The sequence below is a fragment of the Rhyacophila brunnea genome, unplaced genomic scaffold (assembly GCF_057557595.1).
Source record: "Rhyacophila brunnea isolate RB1 unplaced genomic scaffold, BYU_Rbru_1.0 scaffold_24, whole genome shotgun sequence".
In the NCBI taxonomy this organism is placed as follows: Eukaryota; Metazoa; Arthropoda; class Insecta; order Trichoptera; family Rhyacophilidae; genus Rhyacophila; species Rhyacophila brunnea.
The window spans coordinates 6,839,654-6,864,366 of NW_028232904.1; the positions used below are offsets into that span (position 1 = coordinate 6,839,654).

At 35.4% G+C, this 24,713-nt stretch overlaps 1 protein-coding gene across 10 annotated transcripts in view; it reads right to left on the reverse strand.

The window, feature by feature from the left end:
* LOC147068969 (uncharacterized) overlaps positions 1 to 24,713 on the reverse strand; it is a 619,588-nt gene that overhangs the window by 419,494 nt on the left and 175,381 nt on the right. For all 10 annotated transcript variants that reach the window (XM_085951200.1, XM_085951199.1, XM_085951197.1 and 7 more), the window contains 2 exons: positions 18,398 to 18,553; positions 15,526 to 15,760 (listed from right to left, as the gene is read on the reverse strand). In XM_085951200.1, coding sequence (XP_085807326.1) covers positions 15,526 to 15,760; positions 18,398 to 18,553 — 391 coding nt within the window. The remainder of the gene's footprint in view (positions 1 to 15,525; positions 15,761 to 18,397; positions 18,554 to 24,713) is intronic.

Here is a 24,713-nt window from a genome sequence, read left to right on the forward strand (position 1 = left end):
TTGTAATACAAATATTCATACTCTCCGCTAAGATTCATCCAAAATTGAATTAAGGTTTCATTTTGAAACTTTTGTTTTAGTAGGCTATCGCATGATAATTCTATCAGCTTTTCCTTTTCAATGGTTGTCAGCTCAAATTCGTCATCTTCATTGTCGATAAATGGATTCTGTACCCACAAAAACCTGAGAAATCAAGGTCTTTAAAATAATTTGAAAAATGCAGCACTAAACCATCCAAGTGTTCAATAAAAAGATTCTTGCTTGTTTCAATATTGGCTGTGGCCCAGAAATCTTTTAGCAGTGAAAACATGTCCAACTCATTCTTTTGTAAATTTGACTTCCATAAATTCAACTTTTTAATGAAAGCTTTTACTTTGTCTTTTTGAACAAGTGGATGCATTTGTGATCCCTGCATTGATTTGAACTGCTCAATTTTCCAAAAATTTCAACCAAATAGGCAAGTTTAACAAGGAAATTATCGTTCGTCCACAAATGTGCCTCTTCATGGTGATTTCCTTCGAGAAAGGTTGCTATTTCTTCTTTGAGTTCAAATACCATTTGAATCACTTTTGCACGAGATAGACAGCGAACTTCACAATAATACAGAAGTGAGGTATAATTAGCTTCCATATCTACACACAACTTAGCAAACAGCCTAGATCTCAACGGACTGTTCTTAATGTAGTTTATAATTTTTGTAATTTTTGTAAAAATGTTGTTAAGTTTCTCGCTCATATTTTTTGACACTAGAGCTGCTCTATGAAGCATACAGTGCGTCCAGATAGCATGTGGTGCTTTCTTTTTAACTAATGCTTGAAGACCTGCTTGTGTCCGGACATGAGTGAGCACCGTCAGTACACAGTCCAATGCAATTATTCCACGGTATGTCGTTTTCTTCAAAAAAACTGTCCATTATATTAAAAATTTCAATGGATGTGGTCCTTCCAGGAATGGGTTTGCAAAATAATATATCTTCTAATATATTATTTTCCCCAACATATCGAACATATGCAATTAAACGGGCATCTTTAGCTATATCAGTCGCCTCATCTACTTGTATGGCGAATTTCGAAGTACGCAGCCGAGAAACTAATTGATCGCAAATATCTTCAGATATATCATTGATTCTTCTTCCGACTGTATTATCAGCAAGCGGAATTTGTCGCAACTGTTTTGCATATGATTCGCCGAACATTATTCGAACCATATCAATAGCTGCTGGTAAAATTAGAGTTTCTCCTATTGTATGTGGTTTCTTACATTTTGCGATTCGGTAAGAGACATGGTACGAAGCCAATAATAATGCATTTGGTGTTACAGAAAATATTTTTTTGAACTTTGCTGGAACTTAAGCTCATCCAATTTTCTTTGAAAAAATTCTATGGGCTTATCAACATATTCAGAATGTAGAGTTTCATGGTGCCGTTTTAATTTGACTGGTCTCATACTATCTGAAGCCAAAACTTTCGAACACAACAAACACATTGGTTTTTCCAAGCCATCTATACTAACACTAGTGAATCCTAATGATAAATAGGATGAACTGTATTGTCTTTTCTTGGGAGCTTTACTTCCTTATTCTATTTCGGTTTTATTCTCACTAGTATCAGCATCTTTTCTCTTACAACCACTCAAAAATGTATCCATTCCACTAAAAAATATTTTATTATTATATTATATTAAAGAAATCAGGTCAAAAACAATTTAAAAAAAAAACAATATCACACCCTGCCTACACGCTTCAGTTGACACTATAGCTACGAGTGACATTTAAATTTGAGGTTATTGTTTTCATGCAACCAGCGGTCGTTTTGTGCATTACCGAAACAGAGCGTTTGCAAAAGCGCCATTTTTAAATTTCTCCGCTCCAAATATTTTTTAATAGGATTTAAATATATGTATTACGTATTATTAAAATAAACATTCATGCACTGAATTTTCACTGTTACGTTAAGATATGAAGTTTTATTTATTTGTAGATATTATGGTATAAAAATTTATTTATTAAAAAATTTTGGCGCCTCCCCTGGCAATAGATCGCGCCCCAGGTTGGAAACCGCTGACCTAATCCGAAATGCATTCCATCCTAGTAATAAAATAAGTTTCATCACTTCAGTAGTCTTAGATAAAAGACACCGTCAGTTATATCACTATGGAGTTGTAAAGATTTTTGAATAAGCACAGGTAGTGATAATATATGACAGATCCGCTTTCACCTGCTTGAACATAAATAATACGGATGTCAACTGATATGCCCACACGTATTCCAAATGTTTATTTACACGCGAGATTTTTTTTAACACATTTATTAGGCTTAGATGCACACATCGCAACAATGTGTCGAGGACTGAGACACTCCCCTTTTACCGAGAAGTACGGATGGATGACTTTCAAATTTTAATACACAATGAATTTATAGAATACAGCTGTATCTCAACTTAATTCGTTACCCTTAACTAAAATTATTTTAGGTATTTAGGGGATGCAGAGGTGTCTGGCATAACAATTACCATATTTCTGCAAATACGTTAAGAACACAGTAGGTACACGTGATAGATATCAAATTTGTTTTCTTTTTGACACTACAATATACCATAGGCGAGGAGTGGATGTGTAGGTACGCTGTAAAGATTTGACATAAATAATGCACACTAAACTTTGTCAGTCATACTTTATTGTTTTCATTGAACTAAATATACAACTTGCAGATGGCGCTCATTAGTTTTTAAAAATCAATTAAACCAAACCATAGTTTAGGAATGCTATGGGCGATTTTTAGTCATACTTATTTGTTTTCGATGAATTCAGAATAGGTAAATATTACAAATAGTGTAAGTAAATTCATTAAGCCCTGCCTAACCAAACCATAATCAATAAAAAAAATATTGTTCAATCTATAAATTATGTATGGTTTAATGGTATAGTTTTAGATATTTTATGAATAAACGAATATTGTTGAACTATTATTTACAACGGCTAGAATTGGGCATGGTTTTACACTTATTATGTCGGATCTTAACAGCCTATCTCCACCCTTCGCCACTGCAATATACCATGAGAGTAGTTAACAATCAAAGTAGAATAGTAGCAGCAGTGCAAAAAAAACATCCTAGATTTGACAACACACAGATGTACTGCGACATCACCTACAAGTGGCTTACGGATTGATAATGAATGATTAATGATAAATACAACTTTATATTGATTAAATATAGTATATAATTAACATAATGTAATGATGATCAGGTTCGGCTTCTTCCATTCAGATCGACAATGTCAACAGATATAATTAAAGAGTGTTTCATTACAGTAAAAAAATACCTAATATCTATTACGTTTGGTAATCAGTAAAACTTATATAAAAATAATCGCACACTAACCAGGATGACTGAAATTATATAACAAAACTTATTGATAAGGTAAAATAAATATAACGTGAAAAAATTGTAATCATCAATTTTATTATACTTACTTTCAGAATAAAAGTCACTCAATGCATTATTTATAGCTGTCTTACAAATAATAGAAAGTAAGCAGATAAGCCACGATAAGCATTGATTTATTGAAATTCATCACGAAAAAATATTAATATAATAACAAAATAATCTTAGAGCGAACAAGTAATTTAGAAATTTAAACTATAATTCAAGTTTAAAAAATAAATAAAAAATGCGTTCCACAGCCATTTTCGTGGCGTTTTATTTTCGATAATGGCAATAAGACATAACCAGCAAAAATGGTCCATAATTATTATTAAAATACCGGAATCGACCATGCACAATGATAGTGACGATTCATCTGACCTCTGTCGAAAAGCCAACACCCACCCTATTCCACGGAATTAATTCCTTTGCTTTGGTTATATGAGTCTGGGCAAACGGGCGTACCATGACAAAACAGAACAGTGACAAAACAGAACAACGATAAATATAACTATGACCTTTCAGGAAAAATATAAATTTAATATTGAAAATGTCCTATCTCTACTAGGTTGATAGATTTTTATTAGCAGAGATTTTCAATACGCCATAATAAATCAAATTATATAAGTGTTGCCGTACAGTATATTTAGTATTGCCGGCTTGATTGGCATATGATATGATATGGCAGATGATTGGGTGACTAGGTATAACGAAATAATGACCCAACCTAACATAAATACATTCCACGAAAATTAATGTTTCATTTATCCCCAGGCTGTTCTGTTTTGTCAGTGTTCTGATTTGTCATGTTCTGTTTTGTCACTGTTCTATTTTGTCAAGTTCTGTTTTGTCCGGTTACCGGGCGTACAATTTAAAAACGAATCCATGGTGTAATTAACCACCTACCTAATATTCAAACTTTAATTCAAAACATCTAAGACCACTAATCCGTCAGAACCAATACATATTATGACGTCACACGATTTTGGCTATTTTAAGCCCCCCCCCAGTCACATAACCTTTTACCACCATGTCTATATTAATTTTAACGATTTTTTATTCAACGAATAATAAACAAGAATTTAGAATGTAACATTATTTTTATTGAACATGCATAATTTGAAAACACTAGAGAAAATAATATAATATAACCGATAGAAAATACTCTTTTTTGTAATATTACACCCGGCAGGAATCGAACCTGCGACTCTCGGGATTTGCGCCCAAGCACATCGACCTTTCAAATTCTGTCCCATTATATTTTTGTTAACTTTGTCAAAAATCATCACATAATAGCAGACCCCCTCTAGAGCGTGACGTCATATATGGACGGCCCCTTACGAAGATTTAATAAAACAATGGATATAATTCTTCGATCAGTCGTTCACTCGCACGTTACGTTCATGTGGTCAGGTCACGAAAAATACTCCTACAAAATTACCAAAAAAATATCGCATTGATTGTAAGTTCTTGACTACCGTCTCTCTCCGGAGTCTGGATGGATGAAATAAATAAACCGACCGTGAGAGCCAATAAAACGCCTGTGGAGACGCGGAAGGGACGGTCGGTAAGGTACACATTTTAACTAAGGGCGGATTACTGCGCAATCGGAATAAAGAACAGGGTAAAAAAAAAAAAACGTAATCAAGTCTGGAAACTGTGGCCAAAATAAATATGTCAAACGATCTGTCCCCATTACGATAATTATTTGTACCCACTAATCCAGAATAAGGACGAAGAAGGGTTCGGCGAGGTTATCCATAAGTCTATCGGATGGCACCGGATAATCTCGCGGGATGAACGAGTTAATTGCCGGCACAATTCAAAGGGCACCCCACTCACCAACCCCCCCCCCGCATTGGAATAATTAATAATAATGGTAATTGCAATTAATGCGCCCGCATTTTACCCCCCCCCCCCCCCCCCCCACGTAAGTAATCATTTATAAAACGAGCCAGCGCTCAAATTTCAACGCAATTAAAACATCTAATGTCTTAAGGAAATTAAAACGAACACGCCAAAAATAAGTTGCTCGGTTTACCTGAGAGCTTAAAAAGCTCTTAACTTACAAAATAATAGCAACATGATAATACGTTGGTTAAGCACAAAAGGATGGTGAAGAAAAACATTCACATGCTGACGAAGCATAAATATAATATATAGATGAGAGACTGTCTGTACTAAGAACCCAATAAAATAAAAGGACGTTTTAAAAACCGCTGGATAGCGAAGATGACAGCGAAGAACTGGGGACATATAAGAGTAAAATGAGCTATGGGAGCTCTTCATCAACAGTGGATCGACCTGACGATGATAATATAGTATATATTAGAGATTTCCTTAGTATTTTCGATACCGAAATACCGGTTTTAAAAATCAGACCGAATATATGGGCATTGAAAGTGGAAATAAAATGTATTTATTAACATGAAAAGCTTAACAGGGCTGTATTTTTTTGTCGGTTTACGCGATATCTGGTTTACTTCCGTGGTCATTCATCGTTCTTGGTGACTAACAATGACACATGCTATTCTTAAAATATTAATATTTTAACCAGTATTAATACCTGCATTCAATACGAAATACCTAAATTCCGGTATTGGTATTTTCATTCGATATTTCAATCACTAGTAGGTATATTATATCCCTAAGGTATAGTCTAACTAAATAAATTAATTAATAATAAGGCAGTTGGTACGGGCACTCCGCAGTCGAAATATCACTACTAGGTTATGTAATTAGCATAGCTATGGCTATAGACGCATCTCCTGGGAAATAAGATATCTTTGAAATACAGAAATATCAGACTTCAATATTACCAATTAGTAAGCAGACAGGTGACAAATTACATTTTAGATTATAAACTCTGATTATGCAAACGTAAATGATTACGGATCTGGTAAATTCACGCGTTGTTTTTCAATCTATGTTGAGTGCCTATCAAACATTCTCAATCGAGTTGCGATGTGTATTAATACATGTCCCGAAATTAGTTCAAATCGAAGTTTGCTGCACTAATAAATACAAACCTCTACTCTGTGGAGGCCCATATGATCCTGTTAGGATCGGACATGGTCGGAATGAATGAATAACTAATAAATAATATTAAATAATCGACGGTAGCCATTTTTGTACCTCATAGAAATTATAATCTTCACTATCAGATTCTTGTGTAGCCGTATAAGTACACATGTGTTTTATGGCGAAGAGTGGACGTAGGCTGTGAAGTCAGACAAAAATAGGGCAGACTACATTTTGTCAGTCATACATACTCATTAAACTAAGAATATAATTGCAGATGGTCCTGGTTGGTTTAAAAAAATCATTTTAGTACTAATCATGATTTAATGGCATATTTTTAGATTTTTTAGAGATAAACGAATATTTGATTATTATTTATTTATGGCTTGGTTTACGCATGGTTTAATTGATTTTCAAAAGCTAATCAATACCATCGTAATCTAGGGGCAGCAGGTTATATGAAAGTATGGTGAAGCAGGCAGGTTATATTAAAATATGGTGAAGCAGGCTGGTAATCAAGTTGCGGCAAAACTTCCACGTTAACATTATTATATTATGTATATGGATGGGTACGTTATAATGACGATCAATAGGCAAAAGTAAATCCTCCGTGATGCCCTGCATTTTTTTTTATCGCGTCGCTATTTCTCGTAAGTTATCGGCTATTGTTGGCCTTCTTCATTTAGTTGAATGAGACAGCTGAGAATACCTCTATGATCGGATTCGTTTATTCTTAGTGCTATGTAAATTAATGAGTATGGATGTCAAAGTTTAATTGATATGTACTATTTATATCGGATCTAAACAGCCTACCTTCACCCGTCGCCATCTATAATACCTACAACTGAAGTGTTTATCAGAAATTATACTCATCAGTCCTCGCATCAAATAATTAATTAAAATAGATTCCTTAAACTTTTCCTTACAGCCTTCTCTTTAGTAAAAAGATACCCGCTGCCATAAATCAAAAGAAACCAATCCAATCTAAATAATCTAAAAACTAGATCTGTCTGGCCGAGCGAATCGTGATGATGACGAGAGGCTGGCCAGCGCCAAAGGTCACCGATCTTAGGGGGCTCGGGTCGCAGCCGAGAGAGCTGAACCGCACGTACGTACTCCCGACGCTCGAGGTACGTTGACATTTCCAGTAATGATTACATCGGTGTTACGGCATCGCGGTAGTGACGGCCAGTGTAGCACTGCCGTGAAACATGACCGCTTACCGAATAAACTGACAACTGACAAGATACGGCAAAGGAAATATTTTGTCAGTATTTCGAAACAATAGAATTGAGAATAATAAATTATCTTTCACCAGCGATTGTGCAGGATTTTATAGACTATTTTGTGATCCATTAGATCACCATTTAGAAGTGATGTCTGAGGAAATGTTGTCTCCTACAGTAATTGATAACTTACACCTTTTAAGCGGTCGATTATTTTTTTTAAATTGAGTTTTATGATGAATCAAAATATAGATACTGATGATTAAAGTTTCACTGTGTAAGTTAATATATTATATCGTACAAGATGAAGCTTAACCGACCACATTCTTAAATTTCCTGAATGAGATATTAATAGTAGGTACTTCTTTAATGAAACACAAAATCGATGTATCAAAAAAGCACGAGAATGTAGAAAACATCTTCTCGATCGTTCCCACATGGCTGAGGATTATGATTACCATAAAAACATCGAATGAATAAAATAAAATTAGATCTTTCCTATGATAAGATCTTCTTTAGAATGTTCGTTTTTTGATTCGCGTAAAATTTAAGTAGGCAAAATTATTGCAATTCTCCGTCCATAATAATATTCCTCCGAGCGGATTTTGTCAGATGTGTCTGTCAGTGACAGGACGGCAGGACGAAAATTACGTATCGATTTTTTTCATTCGTTTGAGTGTACATTGCAAATCAAAATTAAAAAAAACACAATTGAATGAATATTTATATTCTCCCAGCACGTAAACAGCGATAAGAAACCGCCATTTCCATGTTTTTTTTCGACCATGCCCGATCCTAATAGGATCGGATCATATGGGCCTCCACAGAGTAGAGGTTTGTATTAACAGATTTTTTGTTTTTTACGAGAAATGGATGTCAGCCACTTTCTCAACCTATTAGGCCCATACCCTGACAAATTGGAAAACAATATGTGTACTTGCCAGACCCAGGATTCGAACCTGGGACCCACGTCGTGATAGTCCAACGCTTAAGCCGCGCGGCCACCGTGGGTATGAATTTAGTAAACGAAAAATACTGACGCCAAAAATGTGTGTATGAAATCAAGATTTATCAAGCGGCCAGTGGCCCATTCAAAGAGTACGGCATAATCCGCATAATATTAAAGACAAAACTGTAAATTCTGTTTATAATGTATTTTGCTTGGACGAAGACCAGGTATATAGCGCCCATCGAAAATGATCAATTATCATTCAGTGAGTAATAGTCTCAATAATTATAATATAATACATCGCGAGAGCTCTAGTATCGTCATTCGGACAACATGACGTGTGTTGCAGAACGCTGAGAGTTAGTTATAGGGCGGTCCCCAATTAAAAACGTATTAGAGACGACCAAACGGACAGTGGAACAGCAAACAAATAAATAAATATGTGAGCCAGCCGGAAGGGAAGGGGCAGGCTGACAGACGATAGACAGGTAACACCAGAGGATGATAGAGACGGATGGGGAGCCGAGAGCGGACGCCAAATATACATTACTTTTGGTGATTCAAACCATGGGAATATGCCCGCAGGAATTTAAATACAATAATAAATGGTTTTGTGCAATGACGTTAAAGAAACTTTCTTCTATAATACATAGACGGAGTCTTAACATATCTAATACATAATATACGAAAGTGAAGTTTTAAAAAAATACATTTTGCTTTGCAGATTGTATTACTTATTTTGTACACACACGATAGATAAGAGTCCGAAAGTACGCAGTCAAAGCATGATGCCAAGAACAGACTGCTGTGCTCCGAGATTTATAAATTAAGTATTATAATTATATACTAAAATATTTAGATGAACTAACACAAATAATAGTACACTATACATACGTTATAACCTACGTCCTACAGTATACTAAAATGTCAGACAGCAATATTGATTATACGCGGCTGTTTCAATGCTCATAAGGCACATTATACTGTTAATTAAATAATTATGTTCCATGCTTATAAATTCAAACACACCAAAAACATTCTGGAATCGACATCCAGTGTTGAACTAGACAGTTCAAACGAATCCAATTGGGAACATATTATAGTACAATACAAACAATTATTTGGCTGCATGCGAAGAAACTGGACCTATACGGATACGTTTTATTTATGGGTATTACGAATAAAATACTTTATAACTTTGAACAATCGTGTACATATCTGGCGAGGTCTACGACAACTAGACAAAGAGAGATATAAGTAGGTACATTAAATATTTTATCTCTATTATACGTCAAGTATAACAATATTAGCTTATTTCCGTGAATTTAAATAAAATTATATGTATTTATTTTAGGTCGTAACGATATATTAAATATCTTGGAATAATTTAGGGGTGCGCTGCATTCACATCACGTGTGGACCGCACGCCACTGATACAATAGGTAGTACCTATTTAATTAAGTGAAAAAACGATTCTTTTTTAAATGACACTAAGCTAACTGAACTAGTTTTTCCAGTTATCATACACCGTGAGATACTAAAAGATTATTAGTGTGCTGAGGGATATCTTCTAAAAAATGTAAAATATTACCAAAACCAACACTTAAAACTTCTAATATAAAAATTAAGTTTCGTCTAAAATATGTTTCCCAATGAAAATAAATTTAACGATCAGGCAGAATTTCAAGGAATCCTTTTCTGTTGGCCAACGCTAACTGAGCGTAACCGCATCGACATGAAAAAATCCCGCGGGAGAACGAGTCACATTTCCCGAAATTTTCGTCGGGAATTCCCAGAATTGAATAACATCCACGGAAGCAAACTGCGTCGTAACTAGGGCCTGAAGAAAAGACTTCTGAGACGAACTGAAAATGGTTTTACCATATACGCTCTACGAATACAACAGTACAGCAAACCCAGGACATTCAATGAAAGATCAACGGTAAAAGCGCAAAGCCTACGACGGCACGGGGTTCATTTTAGCGAGCGGTACGAGCATTCAATCAAAATAAAATGTACATAAACTAATAGTTGTCGCTACTAAGATTCTCCGCCTATTAGGACGCCCAACCGCTGCAACACGATGTGACGGCTAGTCGCTGGGCTAATCACATGCATCCATACCTTACCTTATTACTTCGCTTCCTTTCTCTTTAAACTCAGACAGTACAACAGACAAGCGGACGGTCTTATTAGCGACGTCGTCTTTTAGTGAGTTATATTGCGGATATTATATTATGCCGGGGCCACACCGGCAACAAGTCGCGCGACAACTCATTAAATTTTACGATAATTATCATAATTGCTTAAGAAATTTTACGATAATTATCATGCTTATCGTAAAATTTAACGAGTTGTCGCGCGACTTGTTTTCGGTGTGGCCGCACTTTTAGATACCTGGCAAAACAAAACGCAAGGACATTTCACGCGCGGCTTCTGTATCTCAGTTTGATACCTTCCGTGTTAATATTGACAGAATATTTTCTTATGGGGTACTGAATGATAGTTACGCCACTGCTATGCGTGACAGGAATTCAGAAGCGTACAGCACAACATTACATTATTCATATTAACGGGTGACCGAAAACACGCTGTAAACTGCTGGAATATAAATAAATACTTTGGACCTTTTTGTGAGCGTTCAAAAACCTTTTGGACACATAACATAAAGGCCCAACTCTTTCACAAAATGCTTAGGAGAATAAATTAGTATAGTAGTGATAAGCTATGTATGAAAAATGATAGAAACATAACAATTTCAAGATAGTTGTTTGCTATTCATGAATTAGAATGAGAATATTCATATGGATGAATAAAACCGCTGGTGAGGTTTTCCACCACTCACCAAAAGATCTGTAATATACGACTATAAGAGTCATCGTCATCGTCAGCCTGAATCTATCCACTGCTGGATGAAGGCCTCTTCAAGCTACTTCCACTTCTATCGGTCCTGTTCATTGCGTTGCCACGTACGTCCGCAGAACTTTATCATTTCATTGATCCAGCGGCCTCTAGGTCTACCTTGCGGACGTTTTGTACTTCTTGGATACCATTGGATGACTAGATTTGTCCATCGATTGTCTCTTCTTCGAACTATGTGTCCAGCCCATCTTCATTTAAGGCTTTTAATAAACTCTATTACATCGCAAACCCTTGTCTGCTACTATAAGAGTAATCATGTGAAAATAAAATTAAAATTTTACACAGAGGCACGTCGCGTCGTCCTGGCTTGTATGGCGAACGCGCCCTCGCCGTGAACACAAAAAATACTTTCCAACGATGGAAAATAATCCGGTCAAATTGCAATAATCAATATATTATTATCAACAATGCAATTTTCCGACCCGGGACATTGTATTGGGCCAGACATGTCATTCGTGGATAACAGCTGGAGAAATGCAGTAATACAGCGGTACCCCGGGTACACTAAACGGTCATAGGACCTCCTCAAGACCACGCTAGTTCTACGACCAGACCAAGTTTGGTGGAAGTACGTGACAGCGAAGATCTAGGAACGAAGTACAGTGGAAGAAGATAATATGTAATATGTCAGTAGATTTTAAAACACGATCACCGGTTTCAGTCTTTCGCGTAGACGACGGCACGAAAAGAACACATACCTACTAATAATATTAACAGACACAGAAGAGAAAGTGAAAAATCACAATTTGTATTAAGTTTCGTTGCCCTAAAGCTCAGTTTACTTAAAGTCAAAATTAGATTGGCGTGGATTGACCTTTGCTTGGAAGGATAACGCTGGAAAAAAATAATTACGTAATTTTGATAAGTTAAGTAAAATACCTGCATAATATCATAACATAATAATATATCTGGGGAAGCGGAGCGTCTACAGCAGGTGTTCACAAACTTTTTTCGTCAAAGAGACAATTATGAAATCAAAGATATTTTCTGTTTTTAAAAAACATAAGGCAAAAAAATATATTTTATTGTGTAAACATATATAAAAAGTAATATTTAATTTTTTCACCATCTGATTCATGCAATTGTTTGTTCGAAACTAAACCCCGCAACCTAGGCTCAAATTTTGTGGTGTGAATACGCAAAACAGATGCGATATGGTTGTCTGTTAATTTTGATCTTAGACTATAGATACATCTAGACGCCACCCGTTGCATTGCTAAATGAAGCCACGTGCCTTGCGTTTGGTTTGTGGGCGAGCGAACTCATTCGTCTACAAATGTTTGAAACCATAAACCATTTCGCTAGTGCTCGCCCAAAGTGCTCGCACTAGACGCTCAGAATTAAAATATAATTTTCTATTTTTTTACGTTATATAGTATTTTTAAGCGGTCAAAATGCAACCATTAGATAAAGATATCCATAATTTAAGTTATTTTAAAGAAACACTAGGTCACTGATATTAAAATATTTAATAAAATACAAATAAATTATCACGAACATGTATCAACTTACCTATGAAACGTAATACCATCTTCTTGCTTATCAGTACGGCTACCACATCTTAAGACAACACACAGAACCATCTTTTCTACTTAATTAACTAAAAAATTTTACCACTGACTTTATGTTTAACACAAAAAATATCAATTTTAGCAACACGAACTCGCAAGTTAACGACGCTATGTGAAGCGTTTCGCCCCGATTTGATGGCGATACTTTTGGAAACTAACTCACACATATGTAGACCTTTTATCTTACTCTAGCGCGTGTCGCAGAGATTGTAAGGGTGCCGAATACTTTCTCACTCGTACTCATGCATCGTTTTTGTTCAGGCCTTGATTTTGATTTATTAATGCTCATTGTAGAAAATGATTTTTCACAAATATAGGTACATCCAAATTAAGAAGCCATTTGATGAGTATGTTTAACTATATTTGGATATACCTCAAGTCAATGTCCTTTGTAGAATTCAATTAAATTCTTATCACAATAAGATACTTTTGCTTCCACGTTCTCTTGCAAATCAATTAATTCAAACTGCATATTTACGGGAACAGCGTCCGGGCTACATGAAAAGGGATCTTGGAAAATATTAAAATTCGTTTGATGTTTCTTTTCTGAATAAAAAATAATAAATCTCGCGGGACACACTTTGTGAACCCCTGGTCTACAGTATCTATAGACCGCAGCCACTGTGAATATACCTACGATATTAAGTACCAAGTAGAACACGACTAACTAAAATCTAAAGGATGTGGACAAAATAAACGGATGAATAGAGCAAACCCGGCGAACAATAATTAATCCAAATACTAATATAATCAATCTCGAAAACCGATGAAAGCGTGGAAGCATTCCGCCTCCGATCTCTCCTCATGCCGAGGGAGTTTTTCAGTTTGTTCAGTCGGTGGAATATACACGGGTAGCTTTTAAAGGTTCGGTGGTCGGTGCCAGAGAATTACGTGCGAAGTTTCTTACATAATGATAATAATAAATATACTTTGCGAATTCGACCGCAGGGTGCAAACAAAAAATTATCGCGGGTCCATAATTTGGGCAATCAATATTGTCGAATCCAAAGTAATCGTAGATCGTAATTACTGATTGAATTTTCTCAATAAACACAACGTCTACGATGTACATACCACGTGAATTTAAATATCGATTGAATATTTGTGCTGACTGTTATATGACTAAATCTCGCAGTATGATACGGCAATGGCCCCCACATCCTGAAGCGGCCCCCCAGGCCAGGATCTTTGGCGGGCCATCCTACCTATACTAGGATTAAAGATAGTGTGACGATTCACAGTAGCGTTTTCCAAATGGTGCTCCAGGTAAAATTAAGGGTATTCAGAGTATTTTTAACGATTTTTTGTATTATTAATAAATCCACTTGAAGTTGTCAAGTAGCGACACACGATAATTAAAAATTGCATTGCAAAACCACGTGTTTTAAAATGTTAAAACCTATCAAGTGAAATAACGCTTTTTTTAATATAACTTTTTTTTCTATAGAGCAAATTTGTGAACTGTGTTTATCTCACTTATATGGTTGATCCGCCACGCCGATTTCCACTTGAGCCCGGGCACCCAGGCTAGAACCTTGTCAGCCCCCCCTTGTGGGAGCCATAGGTACGGCATATAGGTACCTATTCGTTTAATAGTGACAATTAATATTGAGACATCATTTGAAGAACCAAAGACAAAAGATATTATATTACCGTTTTCATTACTCACTACTGTATAGGTACATAGTGATAAAAAGCTCAAGCTTGGTCGAGGGAGGGTATGGATGAAGAATATATAGCACTCGAGCACAAAATATGAGGTAAGATTAAATGGGGCGGTTATGCAATGTTCTAAGTTCTAAGTGCGTGAATGAGCACTTCAAAACGACATACGGATGTAAGTATCTATAAAAAATTGTTGTATAAAGGGGTTTTCGGAGCAGAAGTATTGCTCGCATTATGGCGAATTCGCTTGGGATGGCAAGGTAATTATTTAATTCTATGAATGGATTGATCAGAGAAATTCAGTTTCATAACAATGCTATGAATGATTCTGTTGTTAAAATAATATACACATATACGATTTACTTTAAGTCAGAGAGATTGTTGAATCTTGGATAGGTATAATATAAATAAACACATAATACGAAACGCCGCTCTCAGAAGCAAAGGTATCAAATACATCAAGGGTGTCAAAAATGTATTGATACTTGTTGACCGATGGATACGTCGGTTACTGATACTTTACGGAGACCTAAAAAAGCTTTCGATCCCAACAGTCTCGAATTTTGGTTAGTGGTAAAAGACTTCGTGGATAATTTTTTTAAATATCTCGACACGAAGCTTGGGAATACGGTTATTTGCAATCACATAACCATGGATGACAACAGTACACATATATTCAGGACCTCCTTGATCAAAATAAACAATAAAGTGTAATAAGACGTGAAGAAAATCTTAAAATTGGCACTCACTTGAAACCCTTTTCCTCGTCTTGCGACATGCCTCCGTTGCCGTTGTGCATCGGTGGACCCCCGTTGGCCTGGTGCTGGTGCTGATGCTGTTGATCTATGATGCCTTGTTGCTGGTCTTGGACGTCGTTGGATCCGCCCCCAGCGACGCCACCGTCGGCGTTCACATCGCCGCTGCCGGCTGATAACTTTAAGCCGCGGAGTCTGGGCTCGAGGTTCGACATGTGGTTATCTTTGCCTGTAGAAAGAAAGAGAATATGAATTAGGCACAGAATAAATATCAATTTGCATGCCTAATGAAAGAATTTGTATGTTGCTGACCCTAACATTGGTATATAATGAATATATTGATTAATAGTACCTAACTAAATTAAGACTAAAGATTGGAGATTCCTGACGCTGAATAGTGATCAGGGTAAATACCAGTGGCGTGCGGTGAGGTTTGCCTCGTAAGCCTGCTGTTGGAAAAATCCACGTATTTACCAGAAATTATCAGCATTCCTGAGCTTTGTGGGTCCCATTTGTTAAATAAAACTATATTCAGTTATATACATCATTTGGGAGACAAAATAATCAAAATGTACGTTTGCCACACAAAATTATTCAACGTAACATAATCAAAATCTACAAAACCTATCCATGGAATGCCGACAGAAAAAATATAGTGAAATAAAATATGTCATCCGTTTGTAAATGCACGTCAATATTATTGCATAATTACATTTCTGGGCATGCTCCGCATCCACAGACTATATAGACCGAACGCCACTGGTAAGTACCTATCATTGGTACCTTGATTCAAAACATGAAAGCCATTCGCCATAATAGCGAAATTTGTAGTTGATAACTAATTAATTAGTTCGGCGTCATTTTCAGTTTTCAATTTTTTTTTCTAATATGTAATAAGTAGCAATCTACCACTCTAAAATGTATGTTTTGTTGTCAAAACAAAACAATAAAACGATAATAATTGTCAGCATTTCCTCAATCATAATTATATCAGTAGGGTATATCATGATTGGTTAATGCGACAATATCTCTTGTAATATGTGTACTGCATTTGTATAAATTGGGACACTGCAGGAATCCTCACTCAACTCATCGAGTCCGTCACGAGATGAACTACTATTGTCACGAGTCCTTCACTCGAGATAGTCATCGTCATTCCACTCGAATCAAGTCTCTCAGTTCATTAATATAATCAATCTCTTGATTACATCGATCTCACCAGTACATTATTTACCCGTGATTATGATCTCACGTTATCATCCTGATTATTGTATTCAATGTATTTTTGTAATGACAACTAAACTTTCCTCCAGACATCCATGACCTTCTGTCTCTTCCACATCATCTACCGTCAAATATATTTCTTAAGTGTTTCCAAATTATGTATGTTCAATAAAGAATGGAATATTCTCAATAAATGTCGTGTGTTATTCGTTGAATAGGGAAATAGTTTATACTGGCAGAGTTGGTACAATACATATAGGAACATTTTTTTCGGTCGATAGGAAGATTGGGGGTTTCATCACTGCCACCTCAGCTCGGACGCTATTACATTGGTGTCAAACTCATCTACCCGACGTGTGTAATTTCTCAATACATTACATGGTATATTTTATTAACTCGCATGTGTATTCGGCAAGAATGAAACGATCACATAGTTTAATTTGTACTCAACAACCATGTTATCAGCGTGCATTGTATGCAAAGTCATGATACGATATCTACAGTAAATATTTGCCATCGGTTTTATTCCGAAGGTATATGGAAACGTTTCAGAGGAAAGTTATATCAAATGAGAATTATTGATAGCATTGACAGGATGATCGATAGGATTACGGATATTATTAAATATTAACATAGTTGCATTTGTGTATGCATATTGTAACCCAGTGGCGAAGACTCCATACTAGGCGATTATTTAAAGCCTACCTTTTAAAGAAAAATATTTTTCTATTGCATAATGACATATTTACACTTTATCACTTGATTATTATATTATATTCTTCTATAAAAATAATTTAATTTACCAACGACAGAAGTCGTATACTATGTCGGAATGTATTATAGAGATTACAAAACAATCTGCAAAGGTTTAAAATATATATACCACAGCGCTGCATAATATGTATTGACATGACGAAAATAAATGTAGGATTATTTGTCAAGGAATGGTGATATTTTTTCGTATGAACTTTACGTCACGTAACCTCAGTCAATCTATCGAATTGTATGAAATATGGTAAGCTCCTATCGGAGAGCCTAAAACCTTAGGACATAATATTGTTGTCATGACTGCACTTTGTCAAAAATAATTAATAATTAGATAATTTAAAAGTATGATTTCTATGGCGTTTAATAATAATAATAATTCAAGAACTTATTTTTTTCGCGCTGGACTCGATACAAAACGGTTCCTTCGACAAAATGCTGAACTACCGAGATTTTTCTAGCCCGAGTTCAAATAGCGGTTAGTAATTATTTTTTTATATCTATTTTAGTGCATATTGTCTTTTTATCATAACATATCTATTATAAAAGGGTAAAATAAAATATTCTTTGTTCAGTAAAATACTGACGATGAACAAAACACGAATTCAAACTGTCCTAGGACTTCGTTTAAGTTACCTACCACATCCTGGCTACCTTCAACAGACACCCACCCTTCGCCAGCATCGAAGTGTATGCTTAGTGGTATTTAAAACTGAATTTACTACGTGGTTACGAAAGACTTATTTGGCTAATCAAATATAGGTCATAAAATATTCTTCTTAAAAGATATATGTCAAATATCTTTAATAGTCTAATACAGGCCTAAGACAAATGGATATGGTGCAAAAAATTCAAGTTTCATTTTTATATCCCTCACCTGTGGGTGAACCTCCCAGGACGTACTCGACCATCTTGACTCCCAGACCTCCAGTGGCGTCGCGAGGGGATAAAATGCTTCCGGCATCTCCGCCGGGGAACCCGCCCCCACCTCTTCGCCCGCCCATTGGGATCGGCTGTGACACTGGATGTTCAACTGGAAATTAAAAGTACACAATAAGACAGGTGAATATAGTAATACTTATAAACTAGAACACGTCTGGACAGGAAAACAAAAATAAGTGGGTTGCCTTCTGAGTGAGGCTGTAACAAGGTTTAAATCTTTGAGTGTGGAGAGATATGGGATAGACGTGTTAAAGAATATGTTATTTTCAATAGTCAATTCTGTATCATAATAATATGCATGAAAGTATGTCATGTATTGATGACACTAGTTTTCATGTTTTTATCTTATTAAACTATTACGTGGTACAGGGCTATGTGTATTTTTAAGACTACTACAATCGTGGATTGTGGAAGTAATATTACTACGTATACATTTCGTAATATCATAATGGTTCCATGAATAAACAGAACACGAAAAAACAGAACGATGACAAAACATAACAGCGACAAAATGAACCAAGGCATTTTTTCAACACAGGTTTTCAAAACGCCTAAAAAACAAATTATATAATTTCTGTATTTTAACTCGGTGTTACCGGCTCGTTTTAATCAATATAATATAATTTTCAAAATGCTTGGGTGACTAGGTACATCGAAAAAATGAGTTTAAAAGTTCTGTGGAGTTGTGCATGATTACCAAAATCGAGCAGATAAATTGAGGTTTCTACGTGCAGAGATTACATAATTTTAAATATTTATATATTTACATATATTTCTTTTATAAACGTTAACATAAAAGTTTAATAGTATTTACTTTATTATTGGTAAATAGATACTACAAAAATGAATGTTTTATTTTTTCACTGGCTGTTCTGTTTTGTCATCGTTCTGTTTAATCATGTTCTGTTTTGTTCGATTACCTATCATAATAATATATGGGTAGACAACTTAGAGTCCCTGCAGAATATATAAGGCATCATTGGGGAAACCTGGGTAGAGGACATTTTTGGATGTGGTAAAAAATAAATATATACCTACCCAAGATTCAGGGGTACAAAACTTGGAAAGCCTTAACAAATAATGATGTCATCGAAACAGATGAATTTGGTCAGTTATGAAAATATAAACATTCCACAGACAGATACGACAACAAAATACGTGCATAACGTAACGTTGCAGAAAAAGGGGAAATGTATTTAGTCTTTAGGCGGAGTCAGAGGCGCAAGAGTTGGCGATGGACCGAGGGAAGTGGCGCCAACTTGTTCTTGCACTATGCCCCGATGTTGGGACGTGACAGAGTGGAAAAAGAAGTAGATTTAGGCGTAAAACCCACTTAACGCAGCAAGTGTGGCTCTCACGCAAAATTTCACAAGTGGCGCGTAAATCAACGAAAATACAACGTAATCAAATACGCCAGCGCCCACTGGATTTGACGACGCATTATGCGCGCCCGCCCCATGAGTCATCGTTTTTTGGCTTCTCGGCGATACGTATGAACGAAAATACAATGCAGTCCATTCATTGAACGCGGCGAGCAAAATCACGCTCTGGAAGCGTCGTCGATCGACGGGTGAGAAGCCATTATTTAATAACAGAGAACTCATTGTTTAATTTTATTGCGTGTCCGATTTTAATTACAAGCCCCGAGAAATTTTATAATATTTTTATTGCTTTGTTATGACTGTTATGAGAGACGCTGATAATAATAATTATTTTGTGCAGCTTGAGCCCCTTATTACATAGGTGAAGGGTAATGCGCGGGTGGGAGGGGGCCTACTCAGTAGTGAGCGCGTCGAGCGCTTTTTTGGTGGGCTTTATGCCTTAGTCTTGATAATAGTGTCACGCCTGTAACAATTATCACACAAAAAACTGTGGCATTTAATATTACAAGTAATGTGATGTCGTAAGAAAAGGATTTTTTAAGGAATGAGGTGTGGGATCTGTGATACAGATTACCAATTAAAACAAATCAAACCATTTTGGAAACGAGACTTGCAAAATAGCGAATTATGGGCACAATTACTCCTAAGTTATAATCATATAATCGAATAAGAAAACAATATTAAGACAATCGATCTTAAGTTGATGTACCTACATTTAGCAAAAATTAGGTATTATTCGAATACACCAGTTTAGCGATAAGGACTGACAAAGCATGACTCAAGTTTAAAAAAAAAAAAAAAGGAGAAACGCGACTCGAATCCTAATTGATCGAGACAATAAATCAAACAATGTATACCAACTATCCAGTCTCGTAATCTTGATAAACGTTAAATAATAAAGCATGTCTGACGTACCTATCTATCTATTAAATGTCATATTTTTTTTTACAAAACGAAACCAATTACACAACGGATTCATAGATGCAGTGGGTCTCTGCGTTACCAAATTGGGAAAAAAAGTCACTTAGCTGACGCAAATTATATCAGAAATACTGTTGGAATTTATTTAGCAATATGAGATCTGTTATCAAATACGTTGGGCGAATTAAAAGAACTCTCTCTAAATATATGAAAGTAACGCCAAAAAGAATGCTTTACATCAATGGACAGACTTTTAATTTACTGGAAGTCATCTGTGACAAACCTATCAACATTTTCGTCTGTCAAAAACGACAAGCATTTCATCTGGTTCGCCCATCCCCGCACCATGGATTCTACGAGGTGTATTCTTTTTGACATGAGAACATTGACCAGCGAAGTGACTTTTCGGGTCGACGGGTCGGGCACCAAACAGTGACAAAGAAAAAAAACACAATTCACCGATATTACCTTATAATATAGTTAGTTAGTTAGTTAGTTATCTTTTTAAGTATCTGTAACGTTAGAAAACATGCGGAGATGTGCAAGAGAGAGCGAGACAGGGTAAAGACGTATTAAACATACGCCGTCAACGTAAGTAATTCTCAATTTGAAAAATATATTTTAATCGGGTCGTACAATAAAACAAATGATACCCTCACAATAGTTTGACCAATACCTACAGTTCGGTAGTAGTATATCGATTATACAGAAAGTATTTTACGAAATTACAATTAATTTGTTACAGATTGAAGGAAAGCTATAAATAAGTACATGTTGGCGAGTAGGATACACGATTTTGAAAATGAAATAGGTATCACTGAAAACGACGAATTCTACAAGAATATACATAGGTTCTCGATTTAAATTAAAAAGATTTTTGGAGTGTAAAATTCGAAGTGAACGTGTAAACAATCAATAAAGTGGCACTTGGATACGAAATTCGTGTGATATAGACGTTCTTGTCGTCGTATTAATAAAAAAATTAGTTTCAAAATCATAATATGTATTTATAACAAGTAAAAACAAAAAGATAAATGGAAACTGTTTACAGTACAAACATTTGTAACCATGAGCTGCCTGGCCCCATTGAAGATTTGAAATTTCAATTTCCTCAGAATTGAAAAACCTATCGAGAGAAATAAACGAAAAACGGGGGGGAAAAACACGAGAAAACAAAGTAGATATTCTTTGTAGAGTAAAATCTACACGTTCTTCAACTGACGTGAAATGGTACGATTATATTATTATTTCCTCTCTGATGAAACATGTGCGCCAGCCAACAAAGAACGCATAGAAATGGGAAACAGAATTTTGCGAAATTTAATAATAGGGCTTTTAATGGATTTGCGGATTGCCATACACGCTTCTGCAATGCAACAATACACAGCTACCGACATTCTAATGTAGGTATGTTTGCTTCTTAGATTTGCGCTCGTGGTCTTAAAAAACAGACATTTTTTTATAGCTCACGATCACACAAATATAAACAGATGACAATAATGTTTCATACAAAGATACACGGCAGTATACACATATTCGTCACTTGTGACTAGGGTTTCCAATCCCGAGATCCCGAGCTATTTTCGATACCTATGAATCCCGGGATTGATTTTATATCAACTTTTATGGAAAATAAAATAAAAACGAAATTATAACAGAAAAAATACTTTTAATAACAAATAACTACATTATAAATAAACTGAGTTTGAATGAAGTTTGATTTATACCCATGCGTAAGTTGCCGATTCATTTTATTTTTTCACATAAATTAATAAAAAAAGAGAAAGATTGTAAAAAACAATGCTTCGCACTATTGACAAAGTAATTCCACCATGATCTCATACGTTTAACGGCAGTTTCATATTTGGCTGACTAATTAGATTTATGAAGCGGAAAGGCCATAAGTACACCATGATTTGCTGTACTATTGTAAATTTCGCTAACCTATTTATTAAGTCTTTACTATCAGAAACAGCAATCTCATATTAAATTCACATTATTATTTATATTACAATATTATTTACTCCATTAAACTTATGTATTTCCAAGATTGAATGTATACAATATTAACAATAAATGCCTTAAATAGTATAAATTATACAAGATTTATTTTTGACCGACCAATGTTATTTGTAAATATAAAAAATTTATATTAACAATGAAAAAAATGCCAATCCCGGGACCAGTCCCGGGATTGTCAAATTGTAATCCAGAAATCCCGGGATCAGAATTTTGGCTCGGGATTGGATTCCCTACTTGTGACAAAGACTTCTTAGTATAGCACTATAAATCATTGACAACAGATTGCAGTGTGATTTGTATAGTTCATTTAAATAATATTTTTTGGTGAAATATGAAATCTGTCCCGAGGCGAAGTGAATCGGTGGGTTTCGGGCTTGAATTATATCACTGAATAATCGAGTTTCCCCAATCAAACTCAATTAACACATTGTCGATCCAATAAGAATTGACAAATTAACACTGATGTAAGTGTGGTTAACAGTCTAGTAAGATTAATAAATTTAGGATTTTATAAGAGGTGGCCAAGATCGACTGACACACAATTTTAACACAATTCAATTTATTTATTTATACATATTGTAGGGATTACAGATTTTAGGTTTAAGACGTTCATAACACAACATGAGTGACGTGCTACCGTCAGGAATGGGTAGACAATGGAACGGATCTCCACATCGTAGACCACGTGATAATGATACCTCAACCAAGTCTTTTTCTGCAAACCATCTGTATTCAGCCAAATTATGGGATGGCCTGGGAGAGGATGGATTCTGTAAATTACCATAATATTTGTGTAACAGTGGCGAAGTTTAGTGTGCACTACTTATTGCGGTTCTTAACACATATGTCCACCCTTCGCCACTGGTGTCTATATAATATACTTAAGCTAATATAGAAGGCGATAAAATATTGTAAAAGGAAAAAATCTGGCTGTAGAATAATACTTGTTACAAATGATAACGATGGCACATTGAAATGTTTATGAGAGAAGATTTAAACATTTCTTTATTATTTCGATTTTATGACTCGAGTGCCTGTATTATATTATGTAGAATACAATAATAGTTGGGCAATGTAGAAAGGCTGATTATAGCTCTCGATATCCTGCGGTTTCGCGGGACAAAATGTCAGGCCGATCCGATCACCTTTGCAATTAGCGAGAAATTTCGATCCATAAAGTTCAAGAAAGAGCACTTAAACGTATTGAAAAAACGTATTAACCTTGCCCCATTTCTTGCAATGTAGGTTACTCTTTTTTCTCGCTGACAACGTCTTTATAAAAACAATTTAATGCATACTGCTTGCATGTGCTCCTTCGATTTTATAGTGATTGTTACGACGTATAGAGTTGTGGTTAACACCGCGGCGCCCAAGAATTATAAAATATTTAAATCTATTATATTTTTATGACAATATAAATATTAGGAGCCACAACGTATTTTTAAATAAATGCATGATTGTCGTATAATATCAGCCGAATAATGAAAAAATAATGTAAAATAATGGTCGCAATATTGGATATCTCATCGTATAAACTGAAAATTGAAAACCTCACTTACAAAAATCGAAATATTAATTTTATATTTTTTTTTTCGACCATGTCCCATCCTAATATGATCATATGGGCTTCCACAGAGTGGAGGTCTGTATTAACAGATTTTGTTTTTACGAGAAATGGACGTCAGCCACTAGATCAACCTATTAGGTCCATAATCTGGCCTGGGACCCACGGCGTTATAGGCCATCATGGCTATACATTTTAATATAGATTTGGGAAACCATTGGGCTGCCATTTTGTGAGAAAGATAAATTTCACCTGGCTCGTCTCCCCTTGCTAAACGCCGACAATAAGTATGGGCATGATTCGTACTGAGTGCTCTCAAAAAACGCATAACTTACGGAGATACCTTCAATATTAAAAATCAC